Raw genomic sequence first — 20630 nt, forward strand, 5'->3', positions numbered from 1 at the left:
TACAGGGCTATTTCCACCAACCGGGTGGAAACAGTGCTGGCTGCACTCCCCTCATCTTCTCCTTGCAGCATATCTGATGATCACTCTCTCTCCTCAAAAACACTCAGCTTCCAGAACACACTTGCCTGGTCCTCCTGCCTTCTGGCTCCCTGCCCAACCCTGATTTGTGGATCTGTCCCAAGAATGTCTTTGACCCAAATCTTCTTCCAGAGGTCGCAAAATGGCGGCCCGGTGGCCTTGTCAGACCCCCAACCGGATTTTGTTTGGTCCTCACAGTGTTTTGTTGTTGTTGTTGTTGCAATTTGAATGCCACTAGGTGGGGCAAGCACTCTGCAAGTTCGCCACAGTCCCCATCACTCCCTACTGTCTTACACCTGTCCGCTTCACACATTTCCATCACCTGCCTGGTCCCTGAAGCCATCTGAGTTTTCAAAAACCCCTGCTACACACACTGCCCGGGAAACATCACCCACTTTCCCTTCATCTACCTCCAGAGTCTCCTGCTCCACCTTTTGTCTGTGTGAGAGCCACCTAGGGAGCTCGTTCAAAATGCTGATTTCCAGCCTCCCTCCCACCCCCCAGATTCCATTCAGCAGTGCCAGGGCAGGGATGGTAAACTCAAATGCCTACAGGAGCCAGGCGGGCCACATAAATGAGTGAACTAGCCAGGCATGAGAAAAGTCGACGGCCAGAAATATAATCAAATTGTATCTTTACTGAACGATGGTGAATGCATGGAACATAATACAAACATGTATGATACTGGAGTTTATATTTCAAATTCAAAATTGAAAAAATACAAATTGAAAAATAGAAATATTTAATTATTAAAATTTTCTCTTTCATAATTCTTTTGCTCCTTTGATTTTGAAGCCAGAAGGCTGACCTCACCCCCTTCCGCACCAAGAGGTCAGCGTCAGGCTTTGGATGTCACGGTGGGACAGGCGGTTTAGAATTCAACGTTGAATCCGTAACTGGGAACGGGATTTAATTTGATTCAATTTTGTAACGGAAAACAGCTGTTTACAAGCATGGGCACCTCCAAACGCCAAGATTCAAGACACCAGCTGGAGATGGTTGTAGGGTTGCGATCTTCCAATGGCATCACAGTTAGGAACCAGCACCCTACCGCCCTGCAGTCAGAACTACTACTTGTAGTCTGCATTCACACGATCGACAGTAACAGACCAAGGCAAACTGGACAGTGTTAGTTCTTTTTCACAAAGTCTGGACATAGAGAGCCTTTGGGGGAATTTGGTCTTGAACCCCACCGTCTGGGTGACTATGGTCCAGGCCATGTCTTTCATTTCTGGAAAGCAACAGTGGCGAAGGATTATATTCCTTGCCGGTGGCTTCCCTGTTTTTGCCAGGCCTGGACAAAACACGATCATACATTCAAGTAGCTGTTTGTGAACATCTTTGCAGAGAAATAGTGTTCAGAAGGGTCATATAACCTCGACCAAAAAGTCTTTGCCTGACCTTCTCGGGGGGAATGAAGGTGTGGCCTTTGTCTCATTGGAGATGAATCAAGTCGATTTCAACAGTTCAGATCCCTTCCACACCATCATGTGACGACCAGGTCACAGAGCCTCTATAAAATACATTGGGTCAAGGTCACCATCCACCTGCCCATGGTTAAAGCACAGGAGCGTGTGGAGGACGTCCTCAGTGTGTTCCTTCTGAACACAACTCAAGTCCTGGTGACTGAGGCAAAGAGCTGACTTGTGTCACCAAATGTTGCCTCCTGGGATTGAGGTGTCCTGACAAGGCTCCCTGTGACACAGATCATGAGGTTACCATGACGGTCTGCAAGTGTGCTTAGGAAATCTGTCAATAGACACACAAAAAAATAGCTCATCTCCCAGAGTTGGGGCTGCCTGGGCACCGTGTCACAGACTTCTTCGGTCACATCAAAATTCTCAATACCACAAATAAATAAAGCTAACCAGGTGGTAAGAGTTCATGAGCAATGATAGAAAAGGCCACAATGGAGTCGACTCTTTCAAGCAACTGGACTTGTAAATCTTCTGGTTTTATCTTCAACTTATGGCGCAACACAAACGCCCATCAGGCTAAGAGGATAGTCTCAACAGGCGAGTGGTTCTGCCCAGGACCCGCTGTCCTGCTCCTTTATAAACTCGCCATCTGCCATCCGTCGAAGGCTTTAACGCCCGGGGTAGTGCTTTTCTCGTTACTCCAACTGCACTTTGCAGCCACGCCGCTTCTCGTACCTGCTTTCTTTCCAAAGCGAACCCTACTGACACTTGAGGCCCTTTTTCAGCTCAGCGAGTATCGCATCTCGCATCTGTTCTGTATACTGGTCGAAGCTCTTACTGTGCTTTGATTCGTAATGACGTCTCAGGTTGTATTCTTTCAACACAGATACGATTTTTTTGCATATTAAACACATAGGCATGCTCTTCACTTCCACAAAGAAATAGGCTCGCTCCCATTTTTCTCGAAACACGTGGCCCTCTCGGTCTCTCTTTCGTTTTGCCACTTTTGATAGAGACATGGGTACAAAAGAGATTTCACTTGCCTCTGAATGCTACCACAGGAACAACCACAGTGCCAGCCCAAAGGCAATGACCCTCTGCCTGGCGGTGGGGGAGCCAAACGGGAGTGGTGGGGACTGTGGCGAATCAGAGAGCACACGCCCCATCGAAAGGGGCAGCTCCAGCCCCTTGTTCCTAGGCAGAAGGGCAGGCCCAGAGGTGCCAGAACTTCTGACTTGTCAAGAGAAGCCAAGGCTGCAGATTGGATGTGTGTCTGTATGTGAGAGTGTGTGTGTGTGTGTTTGTGTGTGTGTGTGTGTGTGTGTGAATTATCCTGATTTTTATAGCTAACCCATTAGGAAAAAATGCTACCGGTGCTAACACAGGGAAGGCCAAACAAAACTCATCTGTAGAGTGGCCCACGGGCCACCAGATTGCAACCTCTCTCCTGAGATGGGGCCCAGGAATCAGATGTTAACCAGCGTCCCAAACAATGCGGATGCTGGTGGTCCAGGCATGGACCACGCGCTGAGTGATGCTAGTCTGGATAGTCTAGAGTCTGGCAACAGACCACGAGCTGTCTGCCTCCTGGCTGGACCATCCTTGTACTCCACATCGTGTCTGTACCCAGCTGCCCCCTAGACATCTCCCTGAGGCCATTCTTGCCTCGCCACGTTCCAAACCTATTCCCTGCCAGGTTTTCCCTGTCTAAAGCCCTGGAAAGTCAGTCTCTGGGACCTGGGACTGGCCCTCTCCTCACATGGAATCACATCCACTCCTGTGGCTTCAACAATCAAACATATGCTGTCTCCTAAGAACACATCCTGAACTCCCCACATGTGAGCTGTGACTTCGACTTTCCTTGGACCATTAGCACTCGCTACTGGCTCCTTATCTCAGTTCCCTCACGTGGGGAGGCTCAACCATCTACCAGTACCCAGGCCAGGAGCCAGGGACTGACTCTGACCCCACCTCTTCACCCCCAATTCCTTCACATGGCATGCCATTCCCAGACTCACCCCACTTGCCCCCTGCCTCAGACCCCAACCCCTCCACTGGCTTCTCCCCTCCCCAGGCCACCACCCTAGCCTCCTCCCTGCATTCCTGGCCTTGTCTCGCCCTGTCCCGTCACATTTCACAACCCAGAGGCTGTGCTAGCCAGCCCGCCCAGACCTGCTCCCTGCCCATGGCCTTCCCTGGCTCTTCTGTGTCCTCAGGACAAACCTCGAGCCACTCAGTTTAGAACCCAAGCCTCCTCCCAACCTGGCACTTGCCTCCCTCTCTGGGTCCCTCCTTCCTCACGCTGGACTTGGGCCTCTGAACATCCCAATCTTTCTCCTGCCTTCACACATTCACTTCTGCTGTCCCCATACCTAGATAACCATTTGCCTTCCTTCCTGGCCTCATCAACTCCCGCTTCTCCTCCAAGACTGCTGAGCTCAGCTGGCTCAGAGCCCTCTTCCGGGTACCAACCCTACTTCCACCAGGGCACACGGTCCTTTGGGCTCTGCCTGCCTACCTCCATGTCCCACCCCCCAGCCCAAAGCCAGGCTGCACCAGACTGCCTGACTCACTGCAGAGGCCCTGGTGTCACCAGCCCAGAGCCTCAGGGACATGTGCTGCAGCGAGAGCAGGGACACAGAGGTCTCCCCCCAGGTCTCCGCCTGCCCAGTCCTGGGGGACGTCAGTGACGGGAGCCGGGGCGTGTGTTAAAAGGAACTTTATTGGGTGTCGGGGGTTCAGATGAGATCCATGAGGATGTCGTCCTCCATGACGCTGGGCTGCAGGCCCGGCTGGGGAACCGGGCCCCGGGGACCCCCGCTCAGCAGCATCTGACCTGGGGGGCAGTGGGGAAGGGACTGCATCTCCCAGTAGTCCCTGGGGCCCTAGAGGGCCCTGGGTCTGCTTCCGCCCTCTTCCTCTGGAAGCCCGAAGTAATGACTTTTCTAGGAAGCCCCAGGGGGATCCATCGGAGGCACCTTCTGGCCCCGTCTGGTCGCAAATGTGCTGATTCCCATGAGCCTTTAGGAGCCCATCCCCCACACTACTTCTCTGGCCCTAAGACTAGGTTTCCCATCAACCCCGGGGACACACAGGAATGGAATCACAAAAAGAGCTCTTGCCCTACTAGATCTTGACCCCCTGGGCTGTATTTTTCCAATAGCCCTCAGAGCCTCCCAAGAAGGGGGTGGGGAGCAGCTTCCATTCTCGAATCCAGGACTTCACTTCCCAGGAGCCCTCAGTCTTGAGGCTCTAGCCCAGGGGCTGTTGGGACACTCAGTCCAGACCTCCGCCCTCCCCGGGGAACTCCTTACCTGGCAGCGGAGCTCTCGGGGGAAGCTGTGTGGGCCAGGACTGGGCAGGTGGTGGGTGCAGGAGGGGGGGCCCCAGCTGGGGTTGCCCCAGGCCCTGGTGTGGTGGCAACAGTGCTGGAGCCCCTGGTGGCTGGAGGTGGTGGAGGGAAGCTTGGGGTGGGGGCACCCCAGTCTGAGGCTGAGAGAACAAAGAAAGTGGCTCAGAGGCCCCCAGTAGAGAGCCCCCACCCCACCAAGCAGCCTCTAGCACAGAGGTGCTCAGAGAACATCTCATCCAGTGGTTGGGCAGGGGGTGGGGGGTGGGGGTCTTTCTTTAAAGGTATCTTAGCAGAAACCCATGTAAGACAGACACAGAGGAACCAGTCTGCCTGGAGCCCTTGGTGGGGCCCTATTCACACCCTCTGATCAAAGCCAACCTCCTTCCTCCCGAACAAAACAACCAGAACCTCAGGGCCTAGGGCCTAGGGCCCAGCCCCATGGCTCCCATCTGCCCCCCACCCCCAAATCTCACCGGAGGTGGGTTGAGGAGGAGACTCCGCAGTTGGGGGTTGGCCCCAGGGTTCTGAGGCCGAAGGATGGGTCCAGGAGGGGGGGGGCCAGGGGCTGCTCCAGGAGGACCTTGGGGGGCACCTGGGGGGGCCTGGGCAGCCCCTTGGGGCTGGGGCTGTCCTGAGGCCGCAGAGGCCCCCACAGTGCCCTGAGGTTGGGGCTGTGGTGGGCGGAGCTGGAGCTGGTGGGAAGAGATGAGGATGAGGGACGAGGCAGATTCCCCACACTTCTTGGCCTCTGAGATCAGTTCAAAATGACAGTGTCCTTTGGGGTCTCCCCCGCCCTGGCCCTGACCCCACCAGCCCTCTCCTCACCAGATTCTGTGAGGGTCTCGCCTGGTCCTCCAGAATGGGGCCCAGCCCAGGGGGTGCCTGCTGTGCCCCCATCTGTGTGGGACAGGGAGCAGGTCAGTGACGGGGTGGGAGTGGGGGATCCTGTGTTTGGGGGGTCAGGGAGCCTTCTGAAACCCGTGGGGGAACCTGTTAGGAGCTAGGAACATTCTTTGGGGGTGGATGGTCTGCAAAGTAAACCTTATTCTCCCAAGTCCCCAAGAGGGGGCCATGTCTGAGAGACAATGGAAACCCTAAAGGGTACAAAGATCACAGGAAAACGTGGGGAAGGGACTGAATTCAGGTGGCCACATGGCCGGAGAACAGTAAGCTCCAACAGGGGAGCCCAGGAGGGATGCCGGGGGTCTGGCCACAAGCCCACCCAGGTAGGCAGGGGTGGGTGCTGGAGGGAGGGGGGCCCGCTTGCTCACCCCACGCTGCTGCTCCAGCTTCTGCTGCTGGACTTGCTTGTGGTTGGTGATGACCTGCCGGATGCCATTGACGAAGCCGCTCTGGTCATAGGGGATGAGGCCCATGAAAATCTTCTTCTTGGACGAGTACAGGAGCATGAGCACACGCACCTCACAGGGGGCCGTGTGGGGGAAGTGCACACAGCCAGCCTGGGAGAGGACACGTACCAGTCAGCCCTGAGGAGCAGGAGGAGGAAGAGGAGGAGGAGGAGGAAGAGAAGGAGGGTGGAGGAGGAAGAAGGGCAGGAGGAAGAAGGGGAAGGGAAGGAGAAGGGAGCACCCCATCCCTCCCGCCATCTTGGTTCTAGAAGCCCTGCAGGTGCCCAGCTCCAGACTCACAAAGCCATTGCCCATGATGCGGTAGAGGCCTTTCAGGGACTCCAGGTCCTTGTTGGTGAAATGGAACTGCACCATCCTTGAGTTCCGGAACAAAGGGCCCAGGGTGGTCTGAGGGAGAGACACAGGCCCACACAGGCCGGCCAGCATGCTGAGGGGGGAAGGCAGGCAAGGAAGGGACGAGGGAAGAGAATGGGACCAGCCAGCCAGCAGGGGTGGGCAATGCTCCCGGGAGCCACTCACCAGCAACTGCTGTGGGATGAGCTGCATGATCAGCTTCTGAGGCCACTGCTCAGTCTTTCTGGGGGCCAGGATGGGAGAGGAGTCAGGTAGAGGCAAGCCCAGGTCCAACCAGCCCCCAGCCCTACAGTCACCTACAAGTTCTCGCCGTGATTCACATAGACCTGGCAAGGCAGCGATCGCGTCAGCTTGGTGTTGGCGTCCACGGAGGCAGGTTTGGGCTTCTGAGTGGAAAGGCAGCGTGTGTCACGGCGGAGAGAGCCCCAAAGCCCAGTCTCCTCCACTTCTCCCACCCAACCCTGGGAGCCCGGAGCTCAGGACCTCCCTCAGCTTTAGTCCCACAAGTCCTGGGCCCCTCTTTTAGATCAGCCACGATCCCCCGAACCCCCATCATACCTTGAAACCTGAGACTTTTCCATTCTTCACTTGCAACCCAGTTCTTACTAGCTCCCTAGTTGCCAATTCAAGGATTCCTTGAGACTCTACTCAGGACCACAGGGCCAGCCACGGCCCCACAGGGACCCTGGCCTAGTCCCCAGTCCTAACAGGCCATGAGATCCATAGGAATCCTCAAGCTACTCACCTCCTGCCATTCGAGGACCCCGCTCCAGGCCAGGAGTTTGTTGGACACTGACTGCTGCCCCCCAAGGGCCGGGGCCCCCAGCTGCGCCGGGGCAGGGCCACTCACCCCACCTGGGGCCACCGTGCCCGCCTGCCAGAGGGGAGCAAGGAGGGCAATGGAGCAGGGTCAGACCATCTCCTGGGAGGGGTGACCCGAGAGAGACAGACAAGCAGGAGGAGCAGAGTACAGGCGCCTTCCTCAACACCACTCGATGGTCCCTCAGACCGTAAATGCTCTGACTTTGTAGGATCCCAGGACTCTGAAGACCTATGGATATCCTGACTCCCAGGATCCCTTGGGACACCTCTGAACAGTTCTAACCCACCAGAAGCCAAAGCCCCACTATTCCATCCTCAGACCCTCTAGTCTCAGTTGTCCATGGCACAAGCCCCAGGAACCCCTGAGGAACCAGAACAAGACTCATGTACCCTTACACCCTCCTCAGGAAGACAAATTGCTTGGCCTCTGCTCTGTTAGCAGCTGGAATGAGTAGGGCAGTGGGGCAGACATACAAACACCTACCATGGATGGGGCCCCAGGTTGTGCAGGGGGGGCCAGGCCTGGGCCAGGAGCCACAGTGGAGACCAGGCTGGGCTGGGAAGCAGGGGGTGGCTTGGGGGCGCCAGGGGGCCCCGGGGGTAGTGGTGGGGCCGGTGCCTGGCTGAAGGGGGGACCCACTCCTGGAGCAGCTTGTTGGAGAGGGTTAATGGGTGAGACTGTGGGAAAGACCAAGAGAAGAGGTGGGGACAAATGTGCAGAGAGGTCTGGACAACCCCAGGCCACCCCAGATTCCCGCCTCAGGACTCACAGCGGGGGCCCAGCCCAGCCTTCTGGTTCTTGGCGGCTTCCACTGCATTCTGGGCAGCCACCTGAGCTGCACTCAGGTTCCCAGGGACCTGGGAGTGGAAGGCAATGAGGACCACACACCCCAGTCAAGGTGTCCCGTGGGATCATGCCACCATGCCCCCTCCCAACTAGGCACAGCTACCCCAGTTGTGACACCGCAGCAGGATGACTCCCATCACTCCACAGGGATGTGATTCCTTGGCCCCAAGAGTCCACCCATCCTAGCGTCCCAGTGGAGAGTCCTGTCACCCTACAAGCCCCAGCATCCAGCTAGGTCTCCCCAAGAGGCAAGGGATCCCACAAGGACCCAGGAACACATTCCCTTTCTGGCAACATCCATACCTGGTACTGCTGAGGGACGGGGGGCAGAGGCTGCTGGGGCGCTGCTGAGAGTGAGGCACCCGAGGGTGGAGCTGGAGGCAGGGGGACCGGCTGCTTTGGCTGCAGGGGGCCTGGGGCTGAGCCACCCCCAACTGAGAGTGAAGCATGAACAACCAAGCCCCCCATGAAGGGGTTTGAGGAAGGGGAGAAAAAACCAAGTCAGAGAGAGTTGAGGGGGCCTGGCCCTCTCCTCTTCACTCCACTGCTGGTACTCAGGCCTCACCTGGCAGCACAAGCCCCCGCACCAGCACCATGTGCCGGGGATCCTGGCTCACATCTGTTGGTGGCTGCAGCGGCTCCAGCAAGGCCGGTGGAGCTGCCTTCTCGAACAGAAGCCTCAGGGCAGGCAGCTTCCGGGGAGACACGATGGAGAAGTGGATCCCTTGCTGCAGGAGGAGAGATAAGCGGTGAGGGTGGGGCCACAGGGGCCACCCCCAGGCTACCACATCTCCTGGGCCTTAAAACAGGATTCCCATCAGGCTTTGAGACAAACAACCCTGAGACCTGTATCAGCTGCCACAGGGGATTTGGGGTTATAGTTCTTCCCAAAGGTGTTTGTTTGCAGAGCAGGCCCCAAGTCAGGAGTCCGGGCCCCAGCCCCCTCTTCCCTGAGATCTGGGAGTCGAGCCCTAGCCCCTTGCCCAGGCTCAGGAGTCCTCACCTCACCTATCTTCTGCACGAGGCTCTCTGTGGTGTACCCAGAGTATGTGGTACTCTCGACGGCAGGGAGCAGGTACGGGGGTGAGTTACAGATGAGGAGGCAGACGCGGTGTGTCTGGCCGCTGCCAGGGAGAAGGAAAGACGTGGAGCCGGTAACAACAGGGGCCCCCAGAAGGGACAGACCCAGCCCTAGCCCCAGCAGGGTGCAAGTGGTCCATCCCACAGGAAGTTGGGAGTACCAGCCCCATTTTACAGCCGAGAACACCGAGACCCCGAGAGGTTCCTGACTCCCTCTGGCTTCCCTAGCAGATAGGGGAAGCAGGCGGCAGACCCAGAGCAAGGCTCCTCTTCCCAATGAGGACACCGAGACCAGGCATTGGCCAGGGGACACCTCTTGCCGCCTGCCTAGAGCACTCAGCACTCAGCCCACCCGCCCCCCCCACCTGGTGTGAGGCGTGGGTGGAGTCCTGCGACAAACAAAGTCAGGTGGAAGGAGACACCTAGGGGCCCCACGTACTGGGCACACTCACATCTGCTCCCGCATCTTCTTGAAGTCATCGAAGAGCTGCAGGGCCGTGCTGAGGCCTTCCGCGATGAGGCTACAACTCTCACCACCCCCGCCCATGAACCTGCAAGGGGTGAGACTATCAGCCCCAGGGTTCCCCGTGGCACCCAGGGCTGCCACCTCCCAGCCCCCAGCTCACACCTGGAGAGCCTGCACCTGTGTCACCCTCCTCCCCACACTCCACTTTGCACTGGGGCATAGAGACCCTGTTGAGCTTCCTGTTCTATCCCGTGCTGACTCAGCGCCAGGCCTAGTGAATGCGGATGAGGGCTGTTTGTCTTCTCCTGATGGAGGCCCTCTGGCCAGCAGTCCTGCCAGAACACAGAACAGGGAAGAGCCCAGGACACCTGGCCTAGGATCTCATCCCGTGTCCCCATCCCTGTGCACCTTCCCTTTGGGCTGTTCCATGTTTAAAGCCAGCCTGGCCTTGGCCCACCCTCCCAGCTCAATGTGGGGGCCTCCTCCGTCCTCCCCTTGTCATGGGTTGAATTGTGCCCCGCTCCCCAAGAAATGTTGAAGTCCTAACTCCCAGTACCAGACGTGATCTTATTTGGAAACGGGATATTTACAGAGGTGAGGTGACTACAGAGGTCACAGGGTCGGCCCTAATTCAACATGACCTGTGTCCTTGTGATCAAAATCCAATGTGGACATTTGGATACAGAAGCAGACATGCTCAGAAGGAAGACAATGTAGAGACACAAGGTGAATGCCATGTGGATATTGGAGCAACACTACCACAAGCCAAGGATCATTTAGGGACATCAGAGGCTGGAAGAGACAAAGAGCCTCCCCTAGGGGTTCCAGAGGGAACATGGCCCTGCCCACACCTTGATCCTGGACTCCTCCACACTAAACTGTGAGTCACTACCTTTCTGTGTGTGTGTGTGTTTTTTTTTTTTTTTTTAAGATTTTATTTATTTATTCATGAGAGACACACAGAGAGAGAGAGAAGCAGAGACACAGACAGAGGGAGAAGCAGGCTCCACGCTGGGAGCCCAATGTGGGACTCAATCCCGGGTCTCCAGGACCACGCCCTGGGCTGAAGGCAGGTGCCAAACGGCTGAGCCGCCCAGGGATTCCTCTTTCTGTGGTTCTAAGCCAACCAGTTTTGTTTTGCTTTTTAAGATTTTACTTATCTATTTGACTGAGTGTGCGAGTGCACCCACACACAGAAGTAGGGGGTGAGGCAGAGGAAGGGGGAGAAGCAGACTCCCTGTTGAGTAGTGAGACTGATGCAGGGCTCGATCCCAGGACTCTGAGACCATAACCTGAGCCGAGGGCAGACGCTTAATTAACTGACTGAGCCACCCAGGTGCCCCTAAGCCAACCAGTTTTTACTATTTCCTTTTGGCAGCCCCAGGTAACCAATATACAGATTCCAGTTTCTCTTCCATCTGATGTGCAGAAAAGACACCGGGTCATGTGGGGTGTGGTGTAGGGAAGGCCTCTAGGTGAGTGCAGCTGCCATCACCACAGCTCTTCAGGTCACGTGGTTGTTAAAGGCTGACTCTGAACATGTGTGCAGACTGGGCCCCTCCCTGGGAGCTTTGAGGGCCCTGTCCCCGTGAGTTGTGGCCCTTGCGCTGGTCTCCCTGAGGCAAGGACAGGTCTGAGTCCTCTCTTACCCCACAGTCTGGCATCACGGAGGCCTCTGGAAAAGTGTGCTGAAAAACGAATGGCTAAAGGTTTGGGACTGGCTCAGTTGGCAGGGCGTGGGACTCTCGATCTTGGGGTCGGACTTTGAGCCCCATGTGTGACACAGAGTTTAGATACACACGTACATACACGTAACAAAGGGCTGCCTAATCCAACCATGTCTGTTAAGGCCAGAATAAAGCTATGCTCTTAGCTGGGCATCTGAGACCCTCCGTGCCTCGGGCTCTGCCCACCTTCCTGCTCCACCCTCCTCTGGGTACAAGTACCCCAGAATGTCTCACATGTCCCTGGTCTCCATGATCTGCCACATAACCAGTCTTCTGTCTTGTGCTGTTCACCCCTCTTCTGGCCCAGGAGGAAAATCCCTGCTTATCTATCCTATGACACCCCCCACCTAAGCCCAACAACCTTCCCCAGGAAGCCTGCCTCAGCTGCCACCTGATTTTAGGCCCCACCCTCAATCATATCACATGTCACTGTATACTGTGACTGTCAAGCTTACCTCCACAGTGCACCTGACTCCCAGAGCCAGGGCAGCTTTCAGGGAGGGAGACCAAGTGGTCGGTCTGAGGTATCTCTAGCTTGTGTCCAACATGCTCAAGGACACACAGGGCTTCAGAAAAGGCCTCCTGGATGAGTAAGCCACAGCAGCTCGACCCCTCCACTCCCTTCCCCAGCTCTCATGCCCATTCTTTCCAGTTGCAGGCTTCCACCCTCTTCTCCCGCTAGGCCCCATGACCCCGATGCCTTCCTTCCCCCTCTCAGGGCATTCATGCTATGCTGCTGCTCCTTACCCCCACCCCCTGCTCCCAGACCTTCTCTTCCTCACCACAGGGACTCTGTTCTGCACCAGAACTTTAAGGCCAGAGTTGGGGTAGACCCCAACGAATAAACCAACCCTGCATCCACTCTGCAGCTGCTTCCTGTTCCTGAATAAATCAAACCACTATTTTCATAAGCCTTTTAGAGCCAAAGGTGCCCTGGCTGGGCCTGGCCAGAAGGCTAGGGGGGAGTGCAGGGGGTAAGATACAGAACAACTGTGTCATGTGTGCATGTCTCCTTTTAGGGGCATGAAACTGTGTTTTGGGGCTGTGTGGTTGCACAGCGTAAGCATACTAAACGCCACTGAATTGTTCACTTTAAAACAATCACTTCTGTTATGTGAATTTTACCTCAATTTAAAAAAGTAACTTATGAGGGAAAATGTGACCAATCAATCACCCTGAGATCCTAAAACTTGTTCTTCCCTTCCTGAGTGTAGGCTGTCTGTTCCGTGCTCAGAGAGATATGTAACAAATATTTCGTCTGGGAAATGAGAAACACTTGAAAATGGGGAGAAGTAAAAATCTGGTCAGTTACATAATATATTTTAAATATCATAAAGTTCATGATGAACCTGAATTCCAAGCAAAGTCTTCAATGGTGCAAACATGAAGATGAACGTGCCCTGGTGCTACAGGTGGGCTCTGATTCTTACTGCTTCCCCAGGTCTCTTGCTGATGCCCACACCTCCCCCCCACAACCACTGGAGTCTTCAGTGCCCACTTTCACAGGGTAATAAGCCTTTGGAGGGTCCTCATCCCCACTGAGGTATGATCAAAATGAGTGAATGTGAACAGCAGCCAGGCTTGGCCTGTCTTAGGTCCCCAGTTCCTCAGGGCTCAGGACAGTTTCCTCCACAAACATTTGTGAAAAGGAGTGAATGAATGAACAAACAGACTGTCACAGTGCTAGGGAGAACACACTCAGGGCTCTTTTCCTTCTACCTCTATTCTTTCTGATTCTGGGTCAATCGCTGTAGGGGAGGAGGAAACAATCCCCACCCCTCTTGAAAGAAAGGAATTGGAACATCAGAAATAAATCTTCCCAAAGCAAGGATGTTTCAAAGATCACACTACATACTTTGTTCCTTAAGTTAGGGACGTTCCAGGAGAAGATAAGATTTCTTCTCAGGGCGTGAACAAAACCCGCCAACTCTGTGATCTCTTTGCCAGACTCCCCCGGCAACGTCACAGAAACTGAATTTAGGTGGTTACACAGGACTTGGTAAACCGCTGACTGCTGCCAATGTAAATGGCTTAAAATGTTTATCAACCGATTGGGAGAATTCCGCAGGGAGCACACAGCATACAAAGCTTTTTCATTTGGCTAAAGATATAGTGTATTCTAAGCTGATTTAGGAGGAGGTGTGGGTATATGCTGAATGTGCTCAAAAAGTATCTCCCTCTTATCTTCCAGGGGCTCTGGAAAGATTTATTTGTCCATCTTTAAGGTTTTTTTATTTTATTTTATTTTGAAGTTTCTCTTTACTTATTTAAGTCATCTCTACACCTGAGTGTGCAGCTCAAACTCACAACCCCGAGATCGGGAGTCACATGCTCTTCCAATGGAGCCACCCAGGTGCCTCTGGGAAGTTTCAAATAAAGGGGTTTAACTGCTTGTCCTGACCTGTCAACACCTACCAGAAGCTTTGGTTTCTTGGTGATTATCTTCTTCATGGCTTTCACTCATTTATTTACTGTCAAGGTCTTCTGAGACCTTCTGAGTGCCAGGCCCCAGCTGGAAACAAAAAGCAGAAGGACCACCAGGGACCTAGCCATTCATAGTCCAGAGGCATGGGGCTGCGACAGGGGACGGCTGGGAGGGGCAGGCCCAGAGGAGGGAGTGAGGCCCAGAGGAGGGGCAGGCCCAGAGGAGGGAGTCCCTTGCCAGCATCAGGGAAGGGACCTCTGAGTTGGGTCCTGAAGCTTATAGTTCACTGGGAAGAATCAGAGTATAAAGTGCATTCAGGGGGCGCCTGGGCGGATCCATCAGTGAAGCATCTGCCTTTGACTCAGGTCATGATCTCAGAGTCCTGGGATTGAGCCCAGGTTTCGGCTTCAGGCTCTCTGCTCAGAGGGGAGTCTGCTTCTCCCTCTCCCTCTGCCACACTCTGTCTCCCTCTCAAATAAATAAGTAAAATCTTAAAAAAAAAATTTATATATATATATATATATATATATATATATATATATATATATATATATATATATAAAATGCATTCTGGGCATTCACTCACATATTCCCTCATTCCACCCAGTTCTCCTTAGACCGCCCTGGTGCCAGACCTTGTGCTTGGCGCTAGGGACTTAGACATCAGACTTGAACTTGGGCATCAGGGAGTCCCGTCTTACCATTATTCATGTCTTAAAACAACCTATCTCGGTACTTCTCATTTGGGGTGGATTTTGTCCTTCCCTACCCCCTGCCTCAGGGGACAGCTGACAATCATCTGTAGACGTTTTTGTTGGTCACAACTTGGAGGTGGCTCTTGGCACCTGGTGGCTAGAGGCCAGGGAGGCTACTGAACATCCTGCCATGTGGACAATCCCCCACAATAATGAATTATTTGGCCCAAAGTGTCAACAGTACTGAGGTTGGGAAATCCTACTCTGTCCTGACTACTAGTTCTAATGGCCATGAGGGGTCAAACTTGGGTGTCAACTTCCCAGTGGGCGTGCAGCACCTAGTCCTGCACACACATAGCCTGGAACAGAGCAGGCACTCAGTTTGCTAAGTAGCAAACTCTTGCCGTACAAACGAATGAAGAGAAGAGCCATCATGAACCAGTGCCGTTTCATGAACTCTAACCACAGACCAGACCTGGGCTAGGCAGTATGAAGGCACCATAGGAAAATTAGTTCCTGTGATCCTCCAGAGAGCATGGACATTTGAACTACCATTATCTATTCACAAACCAAGAAACAGGCATGAAACAACAGTGAACACTAACATAGCACTTAATACATGTCAGGTGCTGTTTTAAGTAGTAGCCAACTAACTCATTCAATTCCCAAAGAATGCCTATGCCTATGAAGTCATGGTAGCTAGCACCCCCCACCCCCAACAATCCCCACCTCCTGTTATTCACACCCTTGAGATTCACCTCCCCTCATGCTCCCTGCACTGAACAGGACTGACTTCTCTACCAAACAGAATGTGGCAGAGACAACGCTGTGTGGCTTCTAAAACTCGATCATAAAAACTCTTGTAGCTTCCTCTTTGCCCTCTCTGTTGTGTTGCTTCGTCTGAAATAAGCCAGCTGCCACGTCAGGAGAACATTCCCCCAGCCACAGAGTGAGCTACCTTGAAAACAAATTGGTCCCTTGCATGACTGCAACCTCATGAGGCCCTGAGCCAGAACTATCCAGCTAGGCCAGTCCTGAATTCCTTACTTACAGAAATGGCATGAGATAATCAACGTTTATTGTTTTGAGCAACTAAGTTTTGGGATAATGTGTTACACAACAAAGAATAAATAACACAATAAATAATTAACACAAGTACTATAATGTTAATCCCCCCCTTTAAAGAGACAGGAGATAGGGACGCCTGGGTAGCTCAGTGGTTGAGCATCTGCCTTTGACTCAGGGCATGATCCTGGGGTCCAGGATCGAGTCCCGCATTGGGCTCCTTGCAGGGAGCCTGCTTCTCCCTCTGCCTATGTCTCTGCATCTCTCTCTGTGTCTCTCATAAATAAATAAATAAAATCTTAAAAAAAATAAATAAAGCGACAAGAGATAAACTACATTAGGCACAAAGGGAGCAGGGACTCTTGGGTCTGGGAGTTTGATGGTTTAGCTGTGATATGACCACAGGCTATCTGTACCCGCGGGAGCCTGCAATGTGAACATTCCAAATCCCATTCAGAGCACAGAGAGATCTATCCTGGCCTAGGCCCCACGCCCCCCTTGCACTCAGGCTTCAAGAGGCCCATGTGAAATAGGAATACTACGGTGGAGATGAGGAACAGCCGACCAAATGCGGAGAACCACACAGTACGAGATCGGAGCTGGAGCTCAACAGGCCTCCCAAACTGAGAAGATTTTTCTACTTCCACATCGGAGGGCAAAAACGCTGAGCACACGGAACCCACCACAGAAGTGACTTATGGACAAAAACAATCCCTCTCAGTCCTTTCAGCCACCCAGTGTGAGCGACGGTTCCTGAAACTCAAGTCAAGCCGCCATCCGTTCATGGTCCCTCACAGGGTCCCCCAACCCACCCCCTAACACAAGAAAATGCTCACTTAATGCCATCGAGCCAGGTGACAAACTCATAGGCGCTGCTGGTGGGAGCGTGACACTGTACGTAGGACTCGGGAGCGCAGTCCACCGTGTTGAACACCACGAGGCTGTACTGGGTACCCCCATACTGGGAGAGGAGGAGGGAGGAACTTTTCATCTGGAACTCCCGTCCAGCTCTTCCGCCCTCCGACTCCGGAGTCCGGTCCTGGACTCCTCCCCCCTCAGACTCTGGAGTCCATCCCCGGCCCCCTCCGCCCCTCGGACCCTGGAGTCCGGTCCCCGGGCTCCTCCTTCCTCAGACTCAGGAGTCCGGTCCCCGCCTCCCTCCTTCTACAGACTCAGGAGTCCCAAGACTCACGTCTCCTCCGAAGTCCGTCTCGGCAGGAGGACCACCATTAAAATACCTGCGAGGGTCGGAGGTAAAAGGTCGGGGTCAGGCAAGAGACTGTGGAAAACTAAAGTCGGAGGGCCGGGCTGGAAGTCGGGGAAACGGCACTCACTCGATGGCCGGAAGCAGGTAGTGCTTGCGCAACCCTTCGAAGTAAGGCCCCAGGTTGGCTGTACCCTCGATCACAAACACCACGTCAGCCACGAGGCCCCCGGCGCGGGCCGGGCCCTCCGACCCGGGGACCATGCCCCGCGCAGCAGCCGCCACCGCCGCCACCGCCGCGGCCGCCGCAGCCGCTGTGGAAAGAGCGGAAGTGCGCCTGCGCTGCGCGCCCCCCGGCGCGGGACGTCTTAGCGCCGCGGCTCGGCGCGCCCGCGGCCATGTTTGTGCGGGGCACGCAGGGCGCGCTGGTTCTATCTCCATCCTCGTAGGTACCCGCCGCGTGCAAGATTAAGAGCATAGCGAACCCCTTCAGGGGCCTGACGGGGAAGATTGGGTCATTGTCAGGACTGTGGAGAGTGACATACATGGAGAGAGCCGTAGTCGGCCGCCATCTTTGAGCGAGGCGCCCGCTCCGCCTCTGGTTTCAATGGGAGGGGCCGGAGACCTGGTTGCTATGCAACGCATACGCTGCCCTAGTTTTCTATCGGCGAGATTAGGTTTCTGGTTAAATTTTTTCTGCCGCGGAGAGATGGGGGGAGGGTCGTGTGAAGGGTCCAATCACATCCTCTGAAATGGCGCTACTAGGCAACGCTTGGGGTTGCCGGCCACTCGGAGGGGAGTGCAGCTGTTCTTCCCTCTCAAAGAAGCCCAATTCCAACCCAAGTGGCGGTTGCTAGGCAACACCTGATTGTTGTTTTCTGGGAGAGCGGCCAGAAACTAGCCTAGAACATAAATACATTCCAGGTGGATTAAAAATGTAAATGCAACAAATGAAACCTTAAAAATAGCTGAAGGAAGAAAGGAACACACCGCATAATCCTGAAGACTGGGAAAAGAGTTTATCATCATAGCAAAGCCAGGAAACGTAAAATATTGATCAATTTGTTCAAAAGGCTCCATAAGCCAAGTTGAAAAAAAAATATGATAAACTGGGAAAGTCGTTTGTAACATGTATTGACTGAAATTTTACTACATAAATATAACTTACTCATCAATAAAAACGTAGGAAAAGAGAAATACTTTTTTTTTTTTTTTACTGGTATGAAGGCTCTCTCTTCTCCCATACAAAACAATTTAAAATGGCAATTAAACCCCTGAAAATTGCTTATCTTCACCAATTAAAAAGCATTTTGCTTTTGTCGTGCTAATTAATATCGGAAAGAATGATGCCAATGAAGTCGGGGGAGTTTGGGCTCAGACATAGTCTAGAAGGGGCTGTAAATCAGCATAACTTGCCCTCCTGCCGTTTGGTAATGTACTTCAAGATAAAAGGGTGCATTCCTCTTGCATACAGTTATATCACCATTTTGTCACATTTACCTTATCCGTCCCTTTTTGCTTTAATTTTCTTTGCTGAAGTCTTTTATTATTTTTATTCTTTTTAAAGACTTTATTTGAGAGAGACGGATTGAGATAGTGACAGAGATAGCAAGAGAGAGCAGGAGCAGGGAGGAGAGGGAGAAGCAGGCTCCCCACTGAGCAGGGAGACTGACTGACTACACAAGGCCCAATCCCAGGACCCTGGTATCCTGAGCCAAGCAGAAGGCAGACGCTTAACCAACTGGGCCACCCAGATGTGCCTGCTGAAGCCTTCTAAAGCAGAGTCCCAACATCCCATCATCATTTTACCTCTATCTGCTTGGCAAACCTCTCTAAAAAGTTAAGGATGGGGAGCCTGGTGGCTCAGATGGTTGAGCGGCTTGCCTTTGGCTCAGGTCATGATCTCTAGGTCCTGGGATGGAGCCCCAGCCAGGCTTCCAGCTCAGCAGGGAGTCTGCTTCTCTCTCTCTCTCTACTTTCCCACTGTTTGTGCTCACACTCTCTCAAATGAATACATAAAACTTCATTTTTTAAAAGATTTTATTTATTTATTCAGAGACACAGAGAGAGAGGCAGAGACACAGGCAGAAGGAGAAGTAAGCTCCATGCAGGGAATCTGACATGGGACTGTATCCTAGGTCTCCAGGATCAGGCCCTGGGCTGAAGGCGGCACTAAACCGCTGAGCCACCCAGGCTGCCCATAAATAAAAATTCTTAAAAAAAAAAAACAAAAAAAAAACAAAAAACAAAAACAAAAAAACCTTGAGGACATTTTCTTACATAGCCACTATGCCATTATCACCCCTAACAAAATTATTCTTGGTATTATCTAACACGAATCCACAGTCAACTTTCCCTGATTCTCAAAATGTCTTTCTTCAATTGTTTTATTTACATTAGGATCCAAAGGCCAAAAACATATTTAGACATTATAACTCTTAAATTTCTTTTCTTTTTTTCTCTCTTAAATTTCTTTTAATTTAAAGCAGCTCCCATTTTTTTATGCCAGTGTAATTCAATTTTAATAAAAGTACAAGGAAGATTTTTTTTTAATTTTTCTTTATTTATGATAGAGAGAGAGAGAGAGGCAGAGACATAGGCAGAGGGAGAAGCAGGCTCCATGCACCGGGAGCCCGACGTGGGATTCGATTCCGGGTCTCCAGGATCGCGCCCTGGGCCAAAGGCAGGCGCTAAACCGCTGCACCACCCAGGGATCACATAAAAGTATAAGGAAGATTAAATTGGAGAAAGGAAAAATGATCAACAGGTAAGACGATTAAAATACTTCCTAAAATTAAAATCCACCCTATTAAGTAAAAGGAAACTTTTCTTTAGATAAGCTGAATGTATGACTGGTTGTATTAACTGATTTTTTTTTTAATTTTTATTTATTTATGATAGTCACAGAGAGAGAGAGGGAGAGAGGCAGAGACATAGGCAGAGGGAGAAGCAGGCTCCATGCACCGGGAGCCCGACGTGGGATTCGATCCCAGGTCTCCAGGATTGCACCCTGGGCCAAAGGCAGGCGCCAAACCGCTGCGCCACCCAGGGATCCCTATTAACTGATTTTTAAAGAGATTTTATTTGAGACAGAGAAAGAAAGAACACACAAGGAAAAGGGGAAGGGAAGAGGAAGAAGCAGATTCCCCACTGAGCAGGGAGCCCAATGTGGGTTTCGATCCCAGGACCCTGAGATCATGATCTGAACTGAAGCCAGGCGGTTAATTGACTGAGCCACCCAGGCACCCTTAACTGATTTTTAATACATCTCTGTTAATATATTACAAATGGTAAAAATGAACAATTAGATATTTTAGCCTGGACTTCAGCTTCTAGCATTATGATGGATTAGGTGTAATAATACTATTTTTGCAACATTGGTGGTTTCTTAAAAGGTAGACCTCATGAAAGGTCTTCAAGAATCCCTCCCCACTGTCCCCCCAAAAGACAGCCAAAAAAATTTTTTTAAGATTTTATTTTTTTTATTTTTTATTTTTTTGATTTTATTTATTTATGATAGTCACACAGAGAGAGAGAGAGAGAGAGAGAGGCAGAGACATAGGCAGAGGGAGAAGCAGGCTCCATGCAGGGAGCCCAACGTGGGACTGGATCCCAGGTCTCCAGGATCACGCCCTGGGCTGAAGGCCACACTAAACCGCTAAGCCACAGGGGCTTCCCAAGACAGCCAAAAATTAACAAAAAAGGGGATGTTGGCATAGAACTGCCT

The 20630-nt window shown here is 52.7% G+C and overlaps 1 protein-coding gene across 2 annotated transcripts; it reads right to left on the reverse strand.

The window, feature by feature from the left end:
- Positions 1-695: 695 nt before the first annotated feature.
- Positions 696-17226, reverse strand: MED25 (mediator complex subunit 25). 2 transcript variants are annotated; one of them, XM_025424208.3, is made up of 18 exons: positions 17034-17226; positions 16892-16937; positions 16536-16660; positions 9774-9872; positions 9245-9365; positions 8807-8969; positions 8545-8675; positions 8165-8252; positions 7879-8072; positions 7318-7446; positions 6873-6958; positions 6738-6795; positions 6498-6605; positions 6120-6308; positions 5674-5745; positions 5322-5540; positions 4811-4988; positions 696-2499 (listed from the first exon to the last, which is right to left on the reverse strand). In XM_025424208.3, exons 1-18 carry the CDS (start codon positions 17165-17167, stop codon positions 2255-2257), a joined length of 2385 nt encoding a protein of 794 aa, XP_025279993.1. In that variant the 5' UTR covers positions 17168-17226; the 3' UTR covers positions 696-2254. The 2 variants fall into 2 exon arrangements, with proteins under 2 accessions (XP_025279993.1, XP_025279994.1); XM_025424209.3 differs by lacking the exon at positions 696-2499 and adding an exon at positions 4201-4332 and having other exon boundaries at positions 17034-17225.
- Between the last annotated feature and the right edge of the window lie 3404 nt (positions 17227-20630).

Source organism: Canis lupus, chromosome 1, assembly GCF_003254725.2.
Source record: "Canis lupus dingo isolate Sandy chromosome 1, ASM325472v2, whole genome shotgun sequence".
NCBI lineage: Eukaryota > Metazoa > Chordata > Mammalia > Carnivora > Canidae > Canis > Canis lupus.